Genomic DNA, 23,589 nt, shown 5'->3' with positions numbered 1-23,589 from the left:
TTGATGCTATAAACATGATTAAGTCGGAATAGGATGATCGTTAATCAAATGTGCCACCTCAAAGTCTGCAATATGATGCAAGCATTTCGCCTCGTGGGTGCATGCTCCATGCCCTGTTCGTGTTCGAGTTCTTGTGTTCGGCGAAGGCGAAAAAGGCACTGGGAAATCATAACACAACACAGAGACACGCGATGCTAGATAGAAGCACAATGCTAGCACAATACAACTTAACATGGATCCAGATAAGCCATTGTATGCAGCTAATGCTGTTTTTGTTGTTGTGGTTGATATTGTTCTGATTACTCAACAGGAGGAGATGGTAGGCGGGTCTAAATCAAAACACCTTCACGGCTAAACTTTATCAACATCGAACCAAAACTGCCCGAATACCAGCTTTTCCATTTTGTATTGATGCAAGCAATATCCAAACAGCGCAGCAATACACATAAGCTCTTCAGAGCACTTCAAGCGCCCATGTATCTTTCCAACTTCTGCAAAGTGCAATCACGTAAAAGTACAACCGTGACAACATGTCAAGCTCGTCCAGCATCTTATCCGGTGAACTGGTTGCTTTCAGCCTTGTTGACGGCACTCTGCACGGATCCGCCTCGTCCCTGGCTCTGGAACGCGCTGCTGGAGGCGTCGCTTATGGAGGCGGCGTTACCCTCCGCAGAGCCCTGGGGGCAAATGGGTCGCGGTGAGGTCATGCTTCAACAGAGGACAAGTGCTATAAACAGAACGGGTATGTAGGTATTGGGGCTCAGCAAGCTGAGCAGATGAGATGCTAAATAAGGGTATGCATTGTCTGGAATGTATGATTATCCGTTAGAGAGAAAAACATAGAAGGCGGCGACTGGCGAGATATAAAAAAATGAGATGAAAGTTTGGAAAACAGTAAATAGCTTTAAATAGCCCGTTTCCTCAAACGTCTCCATAAGAAGCAGCTCACGTTTGATGTATGCACGGTTAAAATCACTCCCCAGAAGTTGACTAAACGCACTGAGACACCACTAATACTCCACGTCATCCTGTATTCTTACCTGGGCAAAGGCCGAGCTCTTCTGCAGTTGCAGGCCGGGCGCCTGGGCCTGTGCGGAGTCGGCTCCGGCTGCTCCATCGGCGGCGCCTCCTCCGCAGCAGCCGCGGGTGGGGCTGGCAGCCACCGCCGCCACCAGACACAGCACCAGGATGGCCAGCTTCATGGTTATTGTCTGTGGGTGAACGGCACATGAGACAAATGCGTTGACGTCAGTGTCCCAAAGTTTGTTGAGTTGGGTGAGAATCGATGCTAAGGCGAAAATCATTTTCACTCTCACTTTTCATTTTTAGAGCAATTTTCCGCTCTCAATTTACCTCCCCCCTCCCCCCAACAATGCATGGATGGCTGCTTACATACTGCGTCCCAACGGTCCTCTATATAAATTAACGCTATTGATATTTTTCTCATTATTTTTGGGCTTCATCTGACCGACAATTCCTCTCTCATTCCTTTTTTCGGTGAGGAACCTTCTCCTTTGACATCCAAGCCAGAATATAATTTTGAGACACTGGTTGGCGCTGGGAAAACGTTCCTGATAAGAAATGTAAAATGGGTTAAGGTAGAGATGAAATTAATGAAATTTCAGCAACATTCTCCCCTGCTTCTGTCAGGACCAACCCATCCGCATTTTCACTCAAACCGCCATGTCCGCCATGTCCGCCATGTAACCGGGCTGGTGGTCATCCCCACCAGACAACCGGTGGAGAGGGAAGGTCCTCGTTTGAACTAAATCCTCTCCGGGGCCCCGGACCCCCCGCGGGGGTGACCTTTTGAGCGGCAGGGCGGGCAGTCCCATCGGCTCATTACCGTCCGCACTCCGCACAGTTCAGTGTCTGCGTCCTATCCTTCCATCTCATAGCTCTGCAGTGGACTTTTCAGGCACGAAGAGCTTGCTCCCATCAAAACAAACTAAGAAATTCACTGAAACTTAGGTTTAGACATACATACATTAGTAAAAAGGCACAATTTGCATGTATACGGGCATACAACAGCCACAGTGACATAAGCTTACCTTGTTTCCGATGGTCTTGGACTCGAACAACTTGAGGCGTAGTGGAGCTTTCTCGCCTTATATACCACTGGTCGACCGAAATAGAACAACAATGCAAGACCGGTTTTATTTATCGGGAAGCTGCTGTTTATGACACTGGCGTGCAAAAGCTGCAGCGTCATTTCTAGGTTATAGAAGCAACAAAGGTCATTTATTATTCGTGTGAAGTACGTGCATCCGTTGATTTAAGGATGAGTCTTACGTTATACGTACGCCTTGTAATCATTACTGCAAACCAGTGGCGGCGCCACGAATTTTCGCCAGTGGGGGCAAGCTTCAGGTGACCCGACTGTTGTCTGATAACCCGATCTGCAAAATCCATGAGCTCCTTGCCCCTAGATGTTGCCAATTAGAAATTATCATGGTTTCAGGTTTCATGCATACGTATTGAGCTTAAGCATTAACCCTCCCGGGCCCGGAACGGGGGGGGGGGGGCGTTTTTCGCCTCCCCTGGCGAATATTTGCGATACCACATGAACGCTTAGGAGTAGACAGTAATCAGTAATCAGTACCTAGTTCTCTTTTTTACCGTAGTGCGAATATATGCGATTCTCTTGTAGCGGGGTTTCGCGGCGTTGCGGGGCTAACCGGGCAGTGTCTTTCGATATTGAGAGGAGAGAGAGCTCCGTCGGTGCGCTCCTAGAAGCCCTTCTCAGTGTCCAGCCCCTCGCGAACCCGTTCCGACTCTGACTCTATCTTTCCGGGGCGATCAATCATCGGAAACACATAGGCCAGGGTTAGGGAATGGGAGATAATGATAAATGATAATCAATTACCCTCGATCATATTGGTATAGAAAATCAACTCTATTTAACAAAAAGTCCCACTCTCAAACAACAGCGCCCCTCCTAGCTTGAGGGTCATCTCCCACCAGATATATGTATCAATCGTTCGTCCATTTATCCATCCCCTTACAATCTTGTCATTCGTCCACTTATACCTCGTAATTTACCAGAGTTGACCATCTCCGGTCCCTCCCCTTTTTCCTAACTTCCCCCGGTGGTGCTAGGGCGCGCGCAAAGTCGTTATCGAGTCATTGGCCTTAAATTTCATTTAACCGTTATCCCTTCATAACCACAACGCTCCGTACATCAGACAAACGCTTCATAATGCTCACGCTACACAATTAGAGATACGACCCACCACAGATTTCGGCACTCGACCTTCGCGTTACGTGACTTATTGCGGTCCGTCCCATCACCATGTCGAACTACCTAAACAAAACATAAATGTCTTCGGCCAGCGGTTCCGAGACTACGGCTCGCAGGACACTGTGTAGTCCGGTTTCCGCGGGGGACTTATTTGAAATTTGAGACCGGGGCTGGGTAACTAAGGTCCGTCCGGGCTGCCTGCGTCGTCTCCGTATAGCCGCGGTTTTCGGGCCAGCCCCCGGCGACCGAAAGGGATTAGTCGTTCGTCGGCTTTACACGAATCCATGACTACCAGTTATGCCAAATTGCCTATAAGAAAACGAAAACTAAGCGTACCACGGCCCGCGGTGGGCTTATCTAAACTTTGAAACCGGGCTGGGTAACTAGGTCCGTCCGGGCTGCCTGCATCGTCTCCGTATAGCCACGGCTTTTGGAACAGCACCGGCGACCGAACGGGTTAGCCTCCGTTGGCTTCACACAAATCCACGACTACCAGCGTTATAGGTGCCCGAAGCCCTATCTATCCGTTGCTGGTAGTTAAGCTGTCGTCACAGACCTATCCGAAATGACCGCTGCACGGCCGGAGTAAATCGACTGACAGCGGGGTGGCCAGTACCGACTTACCGCGATCACCCGACTCGCATGCTTTGGTATTTAATGTTCACCCCCGTCCTGCAGCATCACACGTTTCTTCGCGGGACATTACTTAACCGGCGGCATACGTCTCCTCGCTGGGACGCCTGGGGTCCTAACCATCTCCGAAACTACCTACGTCGCTTATCGAATGTCATCCTGCGCTGATCACTCAATGGACCGATAGCGGACCTAACCTATCTTTTAAAACCGGGCGGGGTCACTAGGTCCCTCCGGGCTGCCTGCATCGTCTCCGTATAGCCACGGCTTTATGGGGCCCGCGCCGGCAACCGAACGGATTAGCCTTCGTCGGCTATGCACTCATCCTCAATAATCGATCCTCAACTCGCTCTCATCCTTTCTCTTCACTTCGCGACTTATTGCACGTATCCAGGGCTTACTCAAGCGAGGCCTACTATTTAAGTGGGGTCTATCCGAGCTGAGCTTCATTCAGGAAATCCGATTCCTCTACGTGTACAGTCTTCTTCCAATTCACTCGCTTCTCATCTCCCTCCTAACCCGTAGCCGCGTCGGTGGACTTTCCACGCACAGGGGCGTGACGTGCATCATCTATCTCCCGGTTTCGTCCCTTGCAGTGTCCATGTGGGGTACAGTTACATATATTTCGTGTGCGGCAAAGTCTATGTGTGCTGCTTGTATGCGGGGCGTTGGTAAATTGATTAGTGGAGTGCCAGGAAATCCGCTGGCAAGGGCTCTTGGGAGTCAACCGGAGAAGCTCCAGTATCGGTTGGGCTAGGGAGGTCCTGTATGTGTTGTGTATAATCGCTATCATTTGGACCGTGGAATAATTTGGGGAGGATGGAGTGCCAGGAAATCCACTGGCAAGGGCACTTAGGAGTCAACCGGAGAAGCTCCAGTATCGGTTAGGCTAGGGAGGTCCTGTGTGTATTGTGTGTAATCGCTATTGTTTGGACCGTGGGATAATTTGGGGAGGATTGAGTGCCAGGAAATCCACTGGCAAGGGCACTTAGGAGTCAACCGGAGAAGCTCCAGTATCGGCTAGGCTAGGGAGGTCCTGTGTGTGTTGTGTATAATCGCTATTGTTGGACCGTGGGATAATTTGGGGAGGATGGAGTGCCAGGAAATCCACTGGCAAGGGCACTTAGGAGTCAACCGGAGAAGCTCCAGTATCGGTTAGGCTAGGGAGGTCCTGTGTGTATTTTGTGTAATCGCTATTGTTTGGACCGTGGGATAATTTGGGGAGGATGGAGTGCCAGGAAATCCACTGGCAAGGGCACTTAGGAGTCAACCGGAGAAGCTCCAGTATCGGTTTGGCCAGGGAGGTCCTGTGGGTGTTGTGTGTAATCGCTATTGTCGGACCGTGGGATGATTTGGGGAGGATGGAGTGCCAGGAAATCCACTGGCAAGGGCACTTAGGAGTCAACCGGAGAAGCTCCAGTATCGGTTTGGCCAGGGAGGTCCTGTGGGTGTTGTGTGTAATCGCTATTGTTGGACCGTGGGATGATTTGGGGAGGATGGAGTGCCAGGAAATCCACTGGCAAGGGCACTTAGGAGTCAACCGGAGAAGCTCCAGTATCGGTTAGGCTAGGGAGGTCCTGCATGTGTTGTGTATAATCGCTTTGTGCACTGTGTAAAATCAACAGATAAAGAGAATTGATCGTTGTAAATTACTCTGGCCAGACACCTTGGAAACGACCTCTTTCCTGACTGTGGGTTAGCATATGGCCTTTTATGCTACATCCTCCGATCCCTGCCTTTCAGCACTACTCACACTCGTATTTCAATATTTACAAGTCCCCATTTATTTACATACTCCGACGCAACACCTTAAATTCCCTTACAAGTCAAATTTAAAAGGAAACATTCTGGGCCCAGGCCGCCCATCAACCGAGCCCCACAAGCCGCGCGGTGCGGTACACAGTCGCCCGTCCCTTTCCCGACTCCCCACGGTGCATAATCCCCTCCGTCCGCTTAAATCACAACGGGGCGCCAGACGACTGAAGAGGGCCCACGTCGGCACGCGTGTCGCACTACGCGCACAGTTACATAATTGATCGAAATCGAATTGTGAAATTAAGCTACCTAGACTGAAAGTCCCAAGAATAAATTTAACTACCTAAGCTGAATGGCCTAAAATATTGCAGACGACACCAAAAAGGGGAATATAATGTGGCTCACATAGCAGTAACGAAAGGGGGGGGGGGGTACTTGAAGGATTTAGGGACTAGGTGCGCACCCGTGTTCACCGCGTGACCTTACTTGAAATGGAGTCGCTGACATGATGGTCGTGACCGTCCAGCGCCCGGCCAGGCGGCCGGAGCCGCCGCCGGCGCCGTGATGCCAGCCGCTGGTCTCTCGTGGGCTGTCCACGGTGTCAGATGTGAGCCGAGAGCGAAGAGCGGCGTGGGATCCGTCGTCCGAGAGAGCGCCAGAGAGCGCGGAATGCGTCGTCCGAGAGAGCTTTCCAGTTCCGTTTCATCAACTTATACTTCTGATGACGTCATACTTCAGAGGGCCGGGCAGCATCACCTTGTCCAATCTCCGTCCTCCATTCTCAGAAGCTGCACTCGGCTCCGCCCTCGAAAGTTCGTGATTTGCTGACCAAGTTCGGTTCCCCTCCGGCCATGGCAGTCGCACCCTTTCACGCAGCGACCGGGTGGAATTCGCCGCCGGCGCTCACGGCGCCTGAGGCGCCAGGTGGCGGGCCTGGCCCTCTGCTCCCCTTGTTTTGAAGTCAGGTCCGGCCAGATGTCCTAGATTTTGTCGTTGGCGACCGAGTTCCATTTCATCCTGTTTTCGTACAAACCGGGTCGGTTCCCGCTCCCCTTTCTTGTTTTGGTTCAAACCAGGCCGGTCTGCACTCCCCTCTCCTTGTTCTTCTCTTCTGGCGGGGTGCCGAGCGTGGGACATTGTCTTGTTTTCCAAAGGTTAAACTGATAAATGGTTCGAGACGGGCCGAATGGCGCGTTTCGGTATGCTATTTGTCGAATTCAAATCCGGGTTCTCATGAAGCGGGGTGGTCATCTATAGAGGACCCCTGTTTGTCAGAGCCGACTGCGCCGTCTGTGTGGACGCCAGCTGGGACGGAGAGAGGGTATCACAGCCGATTTAGCCGGCTGACCGTGTCTGTGCGGCGCTCGCAGATGGCCGTGTTTCAGCTTGTGGCACAGCTTGCAGTTCAGCATGAAAGATGAAAAAAATGTAACGCATCTGCGTTACACTCTCACACACGATTGATACCAGAATAAGCTCTATTAGGGCGATCCATATACATTTCCAGATAACGCGGATATACATACCTACCTATCACATTTTGTCATACCTCCCTGAGCTCGGTCTCAGTCTAAGGGTTCCCAAAAGAGGGTGAACTCTTCTCTGGCCGACTTTGACAAGCTGCCTCTCAACCTCCTCGGGGTCAAGCTCGAGGGCAGCCTTCTGGTGAATGAAAATGAGTAGGAAAATGAGTGGGAGTAGGAGATATGCGACAGACGGTCTGAGAACGAACGTTCTGCTGATGCACTTGATACGGGAATCGTCAAAAACAGGCGTACTATTATAACCGCCTATCATGAATATTGCACCGGTCTTCTGTTCCCATTTCAACATCAGCCAAATTTTGTGGGGGCAAAAACATAGTCTTGCCCCCACGGCCTCCTGCCAGTGGGGGCAGTCTGCCCCCACTGCCCCCACGGTGGCGCCGCCCTTGCTGCAAACCAATACAAAATTGATTATCGCCCAGTATGGATTGCTCTAGATTCTTCACCGCTCAACAATAATTGTAATGTTGTTGTTGCCATTAGCGACTCTTTTTCTAGCAAATTTAACATATTCCCTCAAATTTTGTCTCTCACACACGACTGAATAGTGAATAATCTTTTGAAGCAGATCTGCCGTAATTAGCTCGTGCGTCGCCGGTTCTTTCTTTTTAATTTTACTTTCGGTTATCCTTATGATATCTTATAAAATGTATGCATTGATATACCTAGGTAAATGTAGAATTTCCAATTTAAAAACAAATTGTCATTTTTTCACTTTCTATAGGCATGTTCAAGCCACCAAAGAAGTCCAAACAGCATGCAAAAATAAGTGTGATATAAATCGCGAAAATGGCAGTCCACATAAATGTCATGGTCGCCCTGTTTCTAAGGGATTGCTGTTCACGGAAACTCCAGTGGCCCCATGTACCCTGACAAAGTCGTTGTGGTATGTGGTGGGTTCTGAAAATTCCAGGACCGGTTCTCATAGGTTGTTGTTTGTTGTTCTGGTGGGCGATCACCAGTATATAAGGGGAACGATAATGTGGAAGTCATCACTGTTGTTTGGACGCTGCAAGTGCAGAACCACAGGTAAGACTGGGAGGACTTGTCCATAAAGTAGGACTCAGCTAGTGTCATTTATGGGTCGTTCCCTTCATAGACGACAAAATACAACGATTGTAACTCAAATTTGAAAAAATAAGAGCTTAGCGAAAAGGAAAGCCGAAAGGCACCAATTCATTGCATATTTCAATCCATTTGCATTGCATTTGATAGAAGGTTTACTGTTTTCAAAACGGTATGGGCATTGGGCAATTCTGCGGTAAATTTTTCTGGTCTACTCATCTATCTTCGAATTTATAACGCACACCTTCGCTCCATTGTCTGTTTTTTTCCAAGACATAATGCTGAATATTGTTTTATTTCGAATATATGAAGCTTCAGATTAGCCACATCAAGCAGGAAATTCATCAGCGTCTCTCTCTCTCTCTCTCTCTCTCTCTCTCTCTCTCTCTCTCTCTCTCTCTCTCTCTCTCTCTCTCTCTCTTTCTCTCTCTCTCTCTCTCTCTCTCTCTCTCTCTCTCTCTCTCTCTCTCTCTCTCTCTCTCTCTCTCTCTCTCTCTCTCTCTCTCTCTCCTCCACCCACAGACAATAACCATGAAGCTGGCCATCCTGGTGCTGTGTCTGGTGGCGGCGGTGGCTGCCAGCCCCACCCGCGGCTGCTGCGGAGGAGGCGCCGCCGATGGAGCAGCCGGAGCCGACTCCGCACAGGCCCAGGCGCCCGGACTGCAACTGCAGAAGAGCTCGGCCTTTGCCGGGGTAAGTGTGATGGTAATTTATTCAAAATTGAGGCTGACAGGTGTCAGACTGATATAGAGCACAAGTTCATATCATTAAGCACTGTTGGTTGATGGAGGTATTGCTTTTAACTTTTTTTTTCTAAAAAAAATATTATAAAAGACATGCGCGAAATGAAAGGATCTAACTGGCTGAACCTAGAAAGAGGAAAATATTATGATGCATGGACAAATACCTTTGAAGCTGGCTCCGTATGTAAGCCGATTTGGTTTTTCATTGGGTGCAAGAAAATCGTCTTATAACGCACGCAACTTGCAGCGCAAGTAACTTGTTCCGACCTGTAACGCGTCTTTGTCATTTTTGCACCTTGTGCGGATTGGATAGTACCCTGCCTGACATCATGCTAACAGAATGTGTTTGTTTTTCAGGGAAGCGCCCAGGGTAACGCAGACTCCATTAACGAGGCTAAGAGTGACGTCTCGCAAACCCAGGGCTTCTTCGGAGATAGCCAGTCTGCAGATAACACGGCCAGGAGCGATCAGTTCACTGGCTAGAGCGGGAAAAATGCTCTTCGAAAAACTGGACTAATCAAAAAAGTTTTGGCCTCAGTTTGACAAGTGACTCCTCGTATGTCAGTGATGATTTCTGTTGTTCGGCATTTTGTTTTTGTGTAATACATTCGGTCATTTTTCTCCAACATGTTGCTTCTCATTACATCTACGGTCAACAGGTGGTGGATCGTAAAGGTGGCTGGGCGATGCGGGGAAGGGTAAACTAAAACTATGGTACTGACTTAACAAGGAAAATACCTCGAATTTAAATCCTTGCGCGCTGTCAAAATGCAGTTTTAAGCAAACTTTGTAGGTAACTGAAATTACTAAATTCTATTTTATACAAGAAAACGACACAATTTTTTCAATGCCGGATTCTGTGTGAGGGGAAAATGTCCAAGAATGCTCACCTGTAGCCACCGACGCGACGGTCTGCTAGGAGCCTCTAGAATCATGCGCTAGGTAGATAACTATTAGATAAGCTAGCTCGCTCCTCAATGCGTTGGTTTTATATTTGAGCGGAGCGGAACAGATCGAGTCTGAAAACACAAAATAAATTCAAACGTATGGCCAAATAATCACCAATCCAAAAGCGTCTGACAAATAGTTGGGATGCCGATGTAACTACCCAATAGATATTGTAGTCGCAAGCTTATTTACCTAGACGGTACAGCTTACAGCCCTCCAAAAGCCGCACGGCTGGACCAGCAACCATCACAAAACCTTACCCCGCGTTCGATGTCTCTCGGATGGCGAAGATTCTACGTCGTCCGGCCAATCCCGCTCAAGGTCAGCGGGGGCTCGGCTGCGGTTATGGAACGTGATTGGCCGGACGGCGTGGAATCTTCGTCGTCCGAAAGACATCGAACGCGGGGTTAGAAACAGAGACATCGCGGCTGCAGGGCACCACCGCTGCCGCAGTCCAGCCGCGAACAGCGATCGCCGCCGGCTGACCCTCTGCTGACCTGGACGCCACCGTGACAGGTCACCGGGTCAAGTGACCCTAAATCACAGCAAAGAAATACTTGAGTACTTGAGGAAGGAGGACAAAAAAGCAGAACGGAATACAAAGATAAAAAACAAATCGAGACCAAAAAAAAATCTAATGAAAACATAGAACAGAACAAACTAGCACTTCGATAAACCGCTAACCTGTCAGGCTGCATCGACGTTCCCCAGACAACCCGACAGCTGAAACCTCAAATACTCACATAATACAGCTGAAATACAAATACTCAGACTTTCGCTATAGGCGGCACGCATAAAACTGGCAGCGACTCCAACACCGCGCCTTTGATCCAGCAGTGGAATTTTGATATCGATGACATAAGGTCAGGTCAATTTTGCGACCTCCCATTATAAGTCAATGGGAGAAAATTGAAAGGCGCCTGTTTTGGACGAAAACCATTACAAACACTCCCAAACACTGAATAACAAGTAACTAAGACCACTTAACAATAAAAACATGACAATGGTATCCGTGACCCCTGCTTGTGTCCCTGAGGTCATCTCAGGTCACGAATGGTATCTAACAGTTTTTCGCGAATACTTTTTGATAGAGGCATGCTAGAGCGATGAAAACGCCTTTACTGTATTCAACTCGACGATACGGAATACGGATCGACTGATATGCAAAATGACCCTTTCCGGTCAGGTCATGACCTTGACCTAAAGTCAAATTTTCCAGTAGACCTTTCAAGGCAAAATTATAGTATATTCGATGCGTTTTGACGAGAGGAACACGATGCCGGCAAAGGTAAGCTCGGCAAGGCTTGAGTCAAAAGTTATTGCATAAAAAACAATTTTCCAAAAAATCGGCTATTTTTGCAGTTTTTGCCCCCTGCAGGCAAAACTGTTGACGGTAGGTCAAATATGAGATAATCAATCAGAAAGGGCGTTATTTGGGCTATCAAATGCGCTTTTCCGCAGCGCTGTAGCTCTATTGGTTCCCGAGTTATGCGATGGCTTCTTGAAAATTGTCGACATTTGAACTGAAAATCGGCGATCTGTTGCCTTCAATGACCTCTGGTGACCTGACCTTTGACCTGACCAAAAAAGTGACAAAGTGATTTCGTCATTATTTTTGGCGCTCTTTCGAACACCGCCTTCCGCGTACCGCTACGTGGCCCAGGAGCCGAGTTAGAAGGGGGTGTTCAAACACACACACCCCCTCCAGCAGGGCGTGGAAACCCGGCCAGGACCACCAGCGGGGCGCGGGTTAACCGCTCCCTTTCACGTAGGTACACCTACAACGCCATGCATATTAAGCAACGGCAATTGACCACTAAATGCTTGGGCTGTGACACTTGCATGCTTATACTAGAGGCGTACCCGGGTTTCTCCCTCCAAGTCCCACAATTTACGCCTGTAAGTCCACAAAGATGTAAACAGACCATCAGCAACTTTGTTTTCGTCTATCGAGGCCAGCCACAACCGCAACGCCGACTTACATGCCCAAAATAGAACAGACTCTCGTGACCGCACCTGCCACCGGCATGGTTGCTGCTCAACGCCGGATCACTTTTGCAAGAATCGCTTTATATTTTTTATTGTATTCCGTGCTGGCACATCAGGGGTCGATCGATCAAGAATTTCCTGTTACAGACTGCCCGACATGTTCTGTTTTTGTTTTGACGGTATTTTCTCAGACGAAACCATGTTCAGCAGAGATCATATTGATATTTCATGACTTCGTCCGGGATTTCCAAAGGGGTGCTGAAACAGGTCTCCAGTTGCCAGTGGATATTTTTCAGAATCGATACACGTTTCTCCAAGCGGCTGGATGATTTGCGGGTAGCTTGCACAACACAGATGTGCACAGAGGGGAAGCTGTCGATGTTGCAACTAGTTACTGTCAAAAAATAACAGCTTGGTGTAGGACTATTGAGATAGGTAGCAACAAGTTTGAAGTTTCCTAGTTAACCCGCGCCCTGCTGGGGGTGTTTGGACACCCCCCTTGTGGTTTTTCGCAAATATCTCAAAAACGGCGGCGCTGCGCGCCGCCGTTTTTGGTACACCTTATCATACATCAATTCTACACAAGTTGTAAAAATCTCAGACCAAGGTCATTCAAGGTCAGGTCACCAGGTCACTTGAAGTGACCTCACCTCATAAAAACTTTCAATGTCTGTCATAGCTACACCGAGTGACCGATCGCTTTGAAACTTTCAGCGATTGCTACGAGCATTAGCATGTACAAAATGTTTATCTCAGAATTTTGATATCGATGACCTAAGGTCAGGTCAATTTTGCGACCTCCCCATTATAAGTCAATGGGAGAAAATTGAAATGCGCTTCTTTTGGACGAAAGACATTATAAACACTCCCAAACACTGAATTACAAGTGGTTTAGACACACTGAACATGAAAATGGTGTCTGTGACCCTTGTTTATGCCCTGAGGTCATCTTAGGTCACGAATGGTGTCTAACAGTTTTTTCGCAAATAACTTTTGATAGAGGCATGCTAGAGCAATGAAAACGCCTTAGATGTGTTCAGCTCAACGATACGGATCGACTGATTTGCAACATGACCCTTTCCGGTCAGGTCATGACCTTGACCTGAGGTCAAATTTTCAAGTTGACCTTTAAAGGTCAACTTATAGTTCATTCGATGCATCTTGACGAGAGGAACACAATGCCGGTAAAAGTAAGCTCGTACAAGGCTTGGGTCAAAAGCTATTGCAGAAAAACTGTTTCCGAAAAAAATCGGCTATTTTTGCAGTTTTTGCCCCCTGCAGGCAAAACCGTTGACGTTAAGTTAAATCTGAGGAATTATTCAGAAAGGGCTTTAATAGGGCTATCGAATGCGCTTTTCCGCGGCGCTGTAGCTCTATTGGTTCTCGAGTTATGCGTTGGCTTCTTGGAAATTTTCGACATTCGACCTGGAAATCGGCGAAATTTTGCCTTCAATGACCTCTGGAGTCTGGTGACCTAACCTTTGACCTCACCAAAAAATTGACTAAAGTGATTTCCTCATTATTTTTTACGCTCTTTCGAACGCCACCTTCCGCGTATCGCTACGTGGCCCAGGAGCCGAGTTACAGGGGGGGGGGGGTGTTCAAACACCCCCCCCCCCCAGCAGGGCGTGGAAATCCAGGACCCCCAGCCGGGCGCGGGTTAATTAAACGCCACGTGACACTTCCAATAGTACTGAACTGAATCTAGCACTTACAGTGCACTGAAAACAATTTAACCCAAGGCCGGCGAGTAAACCGGTGTTTCGCGGGTACCCCTATCCGCAACCATTTTTAACCACCCTCCCAGGAGTAGTGCTAGATCCCATTGCGGTGTAGTCGTCCCTGCTCTAAGCGGACATGTTCGCTGAGAGCGGTTAAATCCGCTCAGAGCACGTACGACTACACCGCAATGGGATCTAGCACTACTCCTGGGAGGGTGGTTAAAAATGGTTGCGGATAGGGGTACCCGTGAAACACCGGTTTATTCGCCGGCCTTGGGTTAAATTGTTTTCAGTGTGGGAGTGGCGACGAATCACTATTCCCTCCATGCTCTTGGCTAACAATTTTACGTCTTTGCTAGAAATGCATCACTGAGCTTAGTGTACGGTTGAAAATGTTCAAATCACATACACTTTTCAAATGTCATCCGAAAACATATTTTGAGCGTGTTCACATTTTATTACGCATTACAGCCTAGATTTCAGGCAAGGATGACAATATAGGGACAACAAGAAGACAAAACACACTCCGCTCACTGGCACCCGATCTGAAGTGACACATGACATTCGGAAATGAATAAAGTAGCCAAAGAAATGGCCCAGTTAGCGTCCGAACTGGTTGCTGGTGGCCCGGTTGTTGGCGAACTGATTGCTTCCAAAGAGCCCTGTGCTCTGTCCCACGTTGCTGCCAGCGCTGTTCAAAGAAACGCCACCTCCAAACGCCGAGCCCTGAGTGGAAACATAGGAAGAACGCGGTAATATCAGCTCATTGACATTGATACTTGTACGTTCTGATGTCGTACAAAACAAACGATTAAATAAATAGTTAGGCAGTGACTAAAAACATTATCACAAAGCATGTTTACTCATGCTAGAAACAAGTAATCTCTGCAAGAAACAAATAGCATTGAAAGGGTTTGACCAGGATACAACAAAACTTTACTGTAAAATTGACAAACACTCAGCTTACCCCAGCATTCGCAAAGCTGTTCTGGATCTGGCTGGTACCGAAGAGGCCAGAGGTCTGTCCCTGAGTGGAGCCCGCGTTGCCGAACCCGGTGGCTCCTCCGACCGGACGCCGCCGCAGGAACCGGCGGTTTCCGAAGCTCTGAGCGCTGGCGGTGGCTACCAGAGCCAGACAGAGGAGAACCACGGCGACCTTCATGACTGCGGACCTGGGAAACCACAGAGGAACTTAGTGGTGGATTTAAATGTACGGTTACAAAGTGAAAACACAAAGTTATAATGAGGGAACATACAAATGAAAAAGTTAAATTAATTCTTATTTCATTTGTAAAGTCATCGTATTGTTGACTGTGCCAGTGTGCCTATAAAGTTACTTTTTGTATTACACCTAAATCTGTGCATTTTGGTATCCAAAACTTATTATAATTACAATATATTTTTATTGTAAAAAACGCTTGATACTCTGTTCAGCCCAAACAAGACAAACTTAGATTTCACGAGCTGTGGTAGTCACTCTTTTTCCACCGTTGGATTTTCAATCATTTAGGCTAAACCTGGATGAGATGTTTTACCTTTTAGTTCATTTACCTTGGTTGGGAGGCTCCTGAACTCTGCTGATGTTACTTCCTGAATGATGCCTGACCGAGTGCCAGCTTGCGTTATATACATGAAGCCTCACTACTCCCACTAGTGACAATGCAAAACCGGTTTTCGGCTCGCGTCTATTAGACTGCCGTCATGCACAATGCGTAAGCTGAAACGGTTCCGTATTTCCCCATGCAGTCGTACTGAGAGGTAGTCGGGAAACTGTTCCGAGTACGGGCATCGACCGCAGCGCGTATTTTAGCTGTGCTACGCGGAAGGTCTTTATATGGAATTTCGGTGGAATTTCGGTTGTCATAGGAAGACACTGCCTGGAGCTTAGTGCCTTTGCCCCAAACGCGAACTACTATTTTTTTAAGAACTACACCGCCACCCAGTAGAAGGTGACCAGGAGTGCCCCCGCCCTCAACCCAGCGACTCACAGAACCGCACATACCGTAACACAAGATACAATAAAGAGAAAAAGTCGCGGCGCTCCCAGCTAAGAGACCGAAATGAAAAAAAGCAAAAGGAGGCTGGAGTGATTGTTAATGCTACATAAGAGAAGGCAAAAGTAGTCTCTGCTGAATTCAATAGATGACTGTCCCCCATCTACACCCAAGAAAGAACTCATCCCTGCCATTGCATACAGGTGCTGCCGTTTTTTTTTTTTTAGATATCTAAAAAAACAGCAGTGGTGTTCGACTCATCCCCAGTCCGGCGCGGGTTGAGAATAGGTTACAAAACACAAAATATTCGTATTTAACAAAGGAAGTGCTGTAGCAAATTTTGACCTTCAGAGAAGTCGGGTATATCTCATCAAGATGCGAGCTTACCTGGCATAATCTTGCACCTCAGCATGCTTCCAATGAAGAGAAGTTTTAAAACGTACATTCAATGGACCCATAGTTATACTGAACCACCATTTTTGAGTGACACGATGACATCTGACAACCAGAAAGAGGTCACAGGTTACAGACTATTGGGGTCAGAATCGTTGTCCTGCTTCCTAGATGGTGCTTCTTTAAATAAAAACATGACAGCTTTTGTTAACCCGCGCCCAGATGGGGTCTGCCGAGCAACGCGGTCTGATGGGGGGGGGGGGCATTTTGCCCCCCCCCCGCAGATCTCGAGAACCACGCAACATAGCGACAAGCGGTAAACGGTGTTGGATAGCCCCAACGGGGAACTACCTTGTGACCCAATTTCATTGACCTCGGTCAAACCGATGACGTCACAGGTCAGGTCAAAGGTCGAATTTTCACCGTTTACAGGCATTTCAAGAAATGCGTTGTAAAATCGAGTAAAATGCATTTCATTGAAAATCATCGATGGGGAAATGTTCTTCAAACACATATTTTGCTATTTGAGGTCACTGATACCAGGTCAGGTCACAGAGGTCAGGTCACTGGGGGGTCACAATATGAAGGTGTCGTGTGATACATGTTTTATGGTCCATTTTACATGACAAATGCGATTATGTGGATCAGACAGACTTTAGGGCCAGCTAAGGTCACGTTTTGGTCAAGGTCAGGTCAAGGTCAGGTCAAGGTCAGGGCAAATTAGGTCAAATTTCAAAGTTGATATTTTTGCATAAAATGAGTATCGATTCGATGCAGCTCGTCACAGGGAGTTCAATGGTGGTCTCCGTTTTGCGCTACGAGGTCTAGAACTGCTAAACATTGAGTTCAAAAATTTGACGTCATCAATTTTTAACAGTTTTTTCACTATAACTTTGCCAAAAAAGGAGGTATCGATCTAAAATTTGGTATGTATATCGAAGAGCGCAGGGACTATCACATATATACCGTTTTTTTGAAATTCGAAAAAAATTGGAAATTTTTTGAGTTTTTCTAAAAAAATCAATTTGTTTGATTTTTGGGGGTCAAAATCCCAAAATTTCGAAAATCCGAGATAGCAGTTTTGTAGCACCGTCTTTTCTCTACACAACAACATAAAGAACTTTAAATTGCTTGTTAACTGTAGAATTGGTGAGCGTTTCAAGATGTCATGTTTGTTTGCTCATTTTTACTCAAACATGACCTCAGTTTGACCTCAATAACTCCTGACCTGAGGTGACCTGTGACTTGCAATTCTGTGTGAAGGTGTCAAATTGATGCCCGGTAAGGTACCCAAAATTTGGCGGCGCTGCGCGCCGCCGTTTTCTCGCTATTTAAGAAAAACCACAGGGGGGAGCCAAAATGGCCCCCCCATCAGGGCGCGGGTTCCACTGGCTTACCGAAATTATTCGTGCAAATCTTTGAGGGTCAATTTCATCGGAGCAACAACAACGATACTTAACAGTAATTAAACCATCTAAAAGTTCCCCAAACAGATACGTGTACCTACTTATCAAATCAGTAATAACTAAAATCTGGATTGAACAACAAAAAAAGGTATCAAAACGATATCCTTTCCATAAAATAAACCTAACATCAAATTGTTGTTGCTCGTTTCTTTGCTTCCTTTTTGCATGCATAAGATATTGGTATGCGGATGATATCATCAATTAGTACGGCGTAGTTTATTTCTGTATTTCCACCCTCATGACGAATGTGTCATAATCGCACGCAACTCAGCAGAGAACAAACTAATAACATTGTGTAGACATTTATGTACGATACGTCAACTGACTGTTGAGGCCTGGGATTTCCACCCAAGATCGTCAGCGTGATGCCTCAGCTGTTGTGGCTGTCGCACAATGCGTAATTTGTCGTGCTACTTGAGGAAAACTGTATCTGTGAGCACGGACGACGAGTATCGATATATGACAAGCGTTTCGTCGGATTAGATACAGCTAAGCACTGCGTGCTAAACTGTGCACGGAATTCCCTGCGGAATAGACACGGTGGCGTTTTCTTGCAGCTGTCGCACTGGACGAAGACCTGAATGCAACGCATGCTGTTATCGCGTGTGCTAGGCACGGATCAATCACTCATTCTCAAACTAGGAAGTATATTATATAAGCTTCATTCTATGTAGTTAAGCCTTTGTGTAGGTACGATTATGAATGAAACAGGTTTCTGCCGGTAATCAATATCAAATTAACCCTCGCCGGACCTATTGGTTTTCTACATACGCGCCGGCCGAGGGGGGGGGGGCGGGTACGACCCCCCCCTCGCCGTTTCGCCCCTGGTGGAGCTAGCGCGTCGCGGAAAAAACGAGCGTGTGCGCCGTTACGAGACGCAGAGATTGGTACCCGATTTTAAGGTCCTAGGTCAACCGGTGACCTCTGAGGTCAGGTCAAGTGCCCCAAGGTACGGTTCAGGTTTTGGTGAATAACTTCGCAAAAAACGGCCGCAGAGCGCCGATATTGGCAGCATCGTGTTCGTCTCGCTCAGGCGCGTCGAATGATATACTTTTTGTTCGGGTCAGGTCAACTTGGGGTGTTGACCTCAGGTCAAGGTCAGGTCAGCACCCCCAGGTCACGAAGTTGGTCGAAAGAGGTCATGTCGCATATCATTCGATTCGGCAGGTCTTCCTGAGTCCATTGGTGGCTTTCTCGACTCGCTAGCTCAATTTGATCAAGAGTTATTGACGAAAAACTAATATGACCTTGATGACGTCATAAATGACGTCACGCAAGGTCAACATTGCAAAAGTGACGCATCTAACCTTGCAAGGAGTGCATCAAATCACGATTCTGTGTGCTTGAGATAGTTGGAGATCGTTCCCGGCGCCAGAATAGCAGTTTTCATTTTTCCCCATTGACTTATAATGGTGAGGTCACGAAAATGACCTGACCTCATATGACCTTTAGGGAAAAATCCGAGATATACAAGTTGTGCGACTCATAATGGATACTAGATCCTGCAAGTTTCATTTCCCTGTGACATCTCCTCTGGCAGTGAGGGCGTCGCGAAGTTGCGACATCTGAAGACCGTGCAGAGGTTCACTTATGACGTCATAGGTCAGTGACCTGACCTGACCCAAAAATGCGGTTGGTGTCAAAAGATGCGGCTTGGATCAAAGGTCAGGTATGCCAAGTTTCAGCTCTCTATCGCCAGCGTGTTCGGAGCTATCGCGAAAAAAACCCCTATGGGGGGGCGGCACCCGTCCCCCCCTCGGCCGGCGAGGGTTAAAGGAATCCTGCCAAATGCTCAGAAACAGCTGCCAGATCGAATGATATGTATCATGACGTGACCAAAGGTTAGCCTCCCGTGATCTGACCGGCATTGGCTTGATCTTAACCCTCGCCCATGTAGGGGGGGTTGGTGCAACCCCCCCCCCCCTGAGGTTTTTCGGAAATAGTGCAAAAACGGCGGCGCGCAGCGCCGCCAAATTTTGGGTACCTTATGGGGCAAACCTTGCGCATCTTTTGATAAAAAAAAAATTGACCGGGTCATGTCAGGTCACGGAGTTATGACGTCACAAAGGGAACAGCCTCCGGCCGGATTTTCACAAACTGAGTGCCAACGCCCGAGGTTTCCTGCCGGTGGTACGGACATCGGTTGATGGATCGTGATGAAACTTCCCATGCATGTTGGGGCAAGTATTGGCTATCATATGGTATAAGAAACTTGACCGGGTCAGGTCAGGTCACAGAGCTATGACGTCACAAGAGGAACAGCGTCCGGTACTATTTTTGAAAAGCGCCCGAACCACTATTTTGCTAATTCTTGTCACCTCAATGGGAATATGCAGCAATATTAGCTTCTATAGGGAGCAAATGGACCTCCCAAATCCAAAAATACAATCAGATTTCAAAAATTTAAATTTTGATTTTTAGAATTTCTGCCGCCGACTGTGACCATGCCGACTTCCGGCGCTCCCAACGCGCCATTTTTAGAGCTAAGGAAACGAAATACATACCAAACGATAGAGAATTGATCAAGGAACACGATAGTGAAGGTTTCAAGTCGATATCTCCCACCGTGTTGCCGCAATCGCCGCGGAAAGTTGAAAAAAGTCTATTTTTCCGAAAATTTGACCTTTGACCGGTCAAAAGTAGGTCAAATGTTGACCTAGGACCAAAAAATATACCACCAATCGCGAGATCTCGGCGAGAGCAATCCGTTGGTCTTTTCCGCTAAGCTCTACGACGCTCCGTTTTCAAACGCCAAGGGGGGGTCGCACCAACCCCCCCCCCCCCCTGCATGGGCGAAGGTGGCAGATCGCCGTTTACGGGCGAGGGTTAACCTGAGGCTAAGACCCACTTAAGGCTGAATTCTAACCGTTGGGTTTTTGGCCTGACTTTTGAGAATTGGGTGACCCTTGAGTCACAATTGTGTTCACCGCCCACCGGTGGACTTGACTTTGAAATTGACCAAATCGCTGCGGTTTAGAACAGTCCTTTTTCCCGAAAGTCAGGCTGAATTAAGGACCAAACAGCGAGAATCTAACGCGTCCCAAACGACCGGGATATAGAGGATTCTTCATGGCTCCGAGTGGAAGATAAGGATATCTTTTCCAAGCGGGTTACTGAAAAACCGAGCGACGAAGGAGCGAGGTTTTTCAGGCATCTTATCGCGTTACTGAAAAACCGAGCGACGAAGGAGCGAGGTTTTCTGTAACACGCGAGGAAAAGATATCCGAACTTCCACGAATGAGCCATGAGGAGTCCTATATTTTTCTATGTTGAGATTTATTCTTAATTGATAAAATATTATATTTAAATGTATTCATCTATGTAAAAATAGATTCAGAGTAGTTTGTTTTTATTTCATAAGTTTCATCCATAAACAACCGAAATGTCGTTCGGTTATTGACCCATAATCACATGAACTCTTGATTTTTCGCACCCTCGATACCTTATCTTTGCATCTCAGAGGGATGCTGATATAACAAATTCTTATCTTTGCATCTCAGAGAAGCGCGAGATAGAAATATCCCTGCACTGTAGACCCAATGGCAAATAAACCTCAACTAGAAAGATAATGTAATATTTAATAGGTTTGTCGAAGTAGTTAGAAGTTAGAAGTAGTAGTACGAAGTTGTTTTGGTGCCTTTGTAGCATGTTACGAAGCTGTCAGAGGCGGTTGACACCTACTACGAATACCTGGCAGGACCCCTACTGGTTGACCTAACCTGACCTGACCTGACCCGGCCTAAATGCATGAAGACATCATCTGTGATCAAAACTAACATGATATTCGTGATCAGCACCCCGAAAAAAGCCATAACAGTCCCACTTCACGACGTTCTAACAGGTCCCGATTTTCCCGAGTTTTGGGTCATTGACCTAATCTGGAAGGTCAACCAATGACCTAGGACCTTAAAATTGGGTACAATCGGCTTCCTCTCGTCACTGGCAACACGCTCTTTTTTTCCGCGAAGCTCTAGCTCAATCAGGGGCGAAACGGCAAGGGTCCAACGGACCCCTCCCACCCCTTTTATACGTTCGCGGCTGGAAAAACACCAATACGGGCGAGGGTTAAGCATGTGGCTGTTTTTATGTCTACGAGTATGTTCAATGTAAACCATTGCAGTACCAATAGGCTGCTTACCAGTGGGTTCGTTGTTTATGGCAGTTGAAGGAAATCTCGGGAATTTGAGACGAGTAACATATCGCTTACAATTTATGACTGACAATCCCTAGCCAGAAATGTTGTCATCTACCCGTTCACCCCACAAGCTTACCGCGCTCAGTGTTTGTCAAAGCTGCGAACCGCATTCTATCGGTATTTCCATGTGAAAATAATCAAAATCATTACCCTTAGCCGACTCTGCGAAACTGATTTGCACCGAGTGCCCTCGGGGTGGCTGGGAAATACGACGCCTGCAGCCCACGCATATGTGACCGTTCCCGGGCATGGGGTACAGGGAAATACTAAACCGGTTCCCTCGGACTACCACAGACGCTGATATATAATACCAGCCGCGAGTGAGACGGGCATCATTAGCACAGTCATTCGACATCAGCAAGGAGCTTCCAGTCACAGGTAATTGTGAATGTGTAATAGTACAGGTGTTCCAGTGAGGGTGAGGGTAACAAAGGCCGACAGCCGTCTGGGAATGTATGACTCACAGCAAAGGGATGTACTGTGAGCTATTTTTAGATGCGGTGGGGAGAGATACGGCATTGTAAACGGTGATAATCCCCAGCTTTCAGCCATGGAATTTGCTTGTGCCCTTACCATGAATGAATTTTGGTTATTTGCATAGTTGAGTGTTTGGGGAAGGGGGGGGGCTGCATTTCTTGATCGTATATATTCTGATCATTCGACATAGCTGATGCTTTTGAGCTACCATCTGTTTGATTTTCATTTTGTTTTATTTGTTGTTTCTGTTCATCGAGAAAACTTGGCTCAAGCCTCTGGCTGATGCATTGTATGGAAGTAGCTATCCGTTTTACCAATTTCCCTTTCTTCTTATTACCCGTATTTATCTACAATATTATGGATACACTTGGCGTCGAAATAATATTTTACCCACCTTTTCCAGCCACCAAACACTTTAGGCCTTAGGGTCAGAAGAATATTCAATGTAAGCCACTACAAAGCGGATAGATATAGAAGGTGGTAAGTTTTATTTTTGTATTCACCACTAAGCTCCTCTGTGGTTTCCCAGGTCCGCAGTCATGAAGGTCGCCGTGGTTCTCCTCTGTCTGGCTCTGGTAGCCACCGCTAGCGCTCAGCGCTTCGGTAACCGCCGGTTCCAGCGGCGGCGTCCGGTCGGAGGAGCCAACGGGTTCGGCAACGCGGGCTCCACTCAGGGACAGACCTCTGGCCTCTTCGGTACCAGCCAGATCCAGAACAGCTTTGCGAATGCTGGGGTGAGTTGAAGGATTTTGACAGCAATTCGATTGCGCTCGTGGTTTTTGCTCATTAGTATCTTCGTTGAACCGCATTATCTCGGCTCACATAAAAAGCATAACAAGCGTGCCTTCTGTGTGACGTGGTAGCGCTCCTTTGCTTTCCCCTTCACGCTAATGAAAACTGCTATAGGTATCATTCAGACGGAATTTCATCGACTTAGCATACGCTGTTAAATGTTCCTAAAGCACACTTACGCACGCCAATGAAAGAAAATAGTCAATAGAACTGAGGTGTATTGTGTGATGCAGATTCGTAACGTTTGCCTTTGTTTCAGGGTTCTGCTTTTGGTGGTGGCGCTTCCTTCAACCGTGCCAACAGCAACGTGGGCCAGAGCACAGGGCTGTTCGGAAACCGCCAGTTCGCCAACAACCAGGCCACCAGCAACCAGTTCGGAGGCTAACAAGCCATGTCATGTCATGCCAAGTCAAGTCAAGTCATCGTATGGCATGATCGGCGCTGCATGAGAACACGTGCATCGTCTCAGCAACTTTAGTTCATAATGAACATTGCAATATGTAGCACAGTAAAGTCAAACAAGCGGAAGGTCAACCGTCAGTCATTTTATACTTTGTCTTTAGCACGGATAAATGTGATGTGACACATGCATGTATATTGTATGCAATATGCAAAAATACATTAGAAACATTA

General features: G+C 47.4%; 2 protein-coding genes across 3 annotated transcripts; one reads left to right on the top strand and one right to left on the bottom strand.

Annotated features, from left to right (window-relative positions):
* Nucleotides 1-387: 387 nt before the first annotated feature.
* Nucleotides 388-9,931, bottom strand: LOC122372937. 2 transcript variants are annotated; one of them, XM_043350619.1, is made up of 3 exons: nucleotides 9,872-9,931; nucleotides 1,041-1,211; nucleotides 388-677 (listed from the first exon to the last, which is right to left on the bottom strand). In XM_043350619.1, exons 1-3 carry the CDS (start codon nucleotides 9,914-9,916, stop codon nucleotides 552-554), a joined length of 342 nt encoding a protein of 113 aa, XP_043206554.1. In that variant the 5' UTR covers nucleotides 9,917-9,931; the 3' UTR covers nucleotides 388-551. The 2 variants fall into 2 exon arrangements, with proteins under 2 accessions (XP_043206554.1, XP_043206555.1); XM_043350620.1 differs by lacking the exon at nucleotides 9,872-9,931 and adding an exon at nucleotides 2,052-2,190.
* A 12,013-nt stretch (nucleotides 9,932-21,944) lies between these two features.
* LOC122372933 (heterogeneous nuclear ribonucleoprotein A1-like) lies at nucleotides 21,945-23,589 on the top strand. The gene is made up of 3 exons (XM_043350615.1): nucleotides 21,945-22,065; nucleotides 22,694-22,898; nucleotides 23,216-23,589. The coding sequence occupies exons 2-3, from the start codon at nucleotides 22,704-22,706 to the stop codon at nucleotides 23,339-23,341; spliced, it is 321 nt and encodes a 106-aa protein (XP_043206550.1). The 5' UTR covers nucleotides 21,945-22,065; nucleotides 22,694-22,703; the 3' UTR covers nucleotides 23,342-23,589.

The sequence above is a fragment of the Amphibalanus amphitrite genome, unplaced genomic scaffold (genome assembly GCF_019059575.1).
Source record: "Amphibalanus amphitrite isolate SeventyFive unplaced genomic scaffold, NRLGWU_Aamphi_draft 001420F_arrow, whole genome shotgun sequence".
Taxonomy (NCBI): Eukaryota; Metazoa; Arthropoda; class Thecostraca; order Balanomorpha; family Balanidae; genus Amphibalanus; species Amphibalanus amphitrite.
The sequence above is the reverse complement of the archived record's forward strand: the minus strand, read 5'-3'. Positions and strand labels throughout refer to the sequence as shown.

Coding starts and splice junctions, on each gene's coding strand:
- LOC122372937 (XM_043350619.1), bottom strand. CDS start 9,916: ATGATTCTAGAGGCTCCTAGCAGACCGTCGCGTCGGTGGCTACAG. Junction 1,212..9,871: donor CGTCGCGTCGGTGGCTACAG/GTGAGCATTCTT, acceptor GTTCACCCACAG/ACAATAACCATGAAGCTGGC. Junction 678..1,040: donor AGAGCTCGGCCTTTGCCCAG/GTAAGAATACAG, acceptor ATTTGCCCCCAG/GGCTCTGCGGAGGGTAACGC.
- LOC122372933 (XM_043350615.1), top strand. CDS start 22,704: ATGAAGGTCGCCGTGGTTCTCCTCTGTCTGGCTCTGGTAGCCACCGCT. Junction 22,899..23,215: donor ACAGCTTTGCGAATGCTGGG/GTGAGTTGAAGG, acceptor CCTTTGTTTCAG/GGTTCTGCTTTTGGTGGTGG.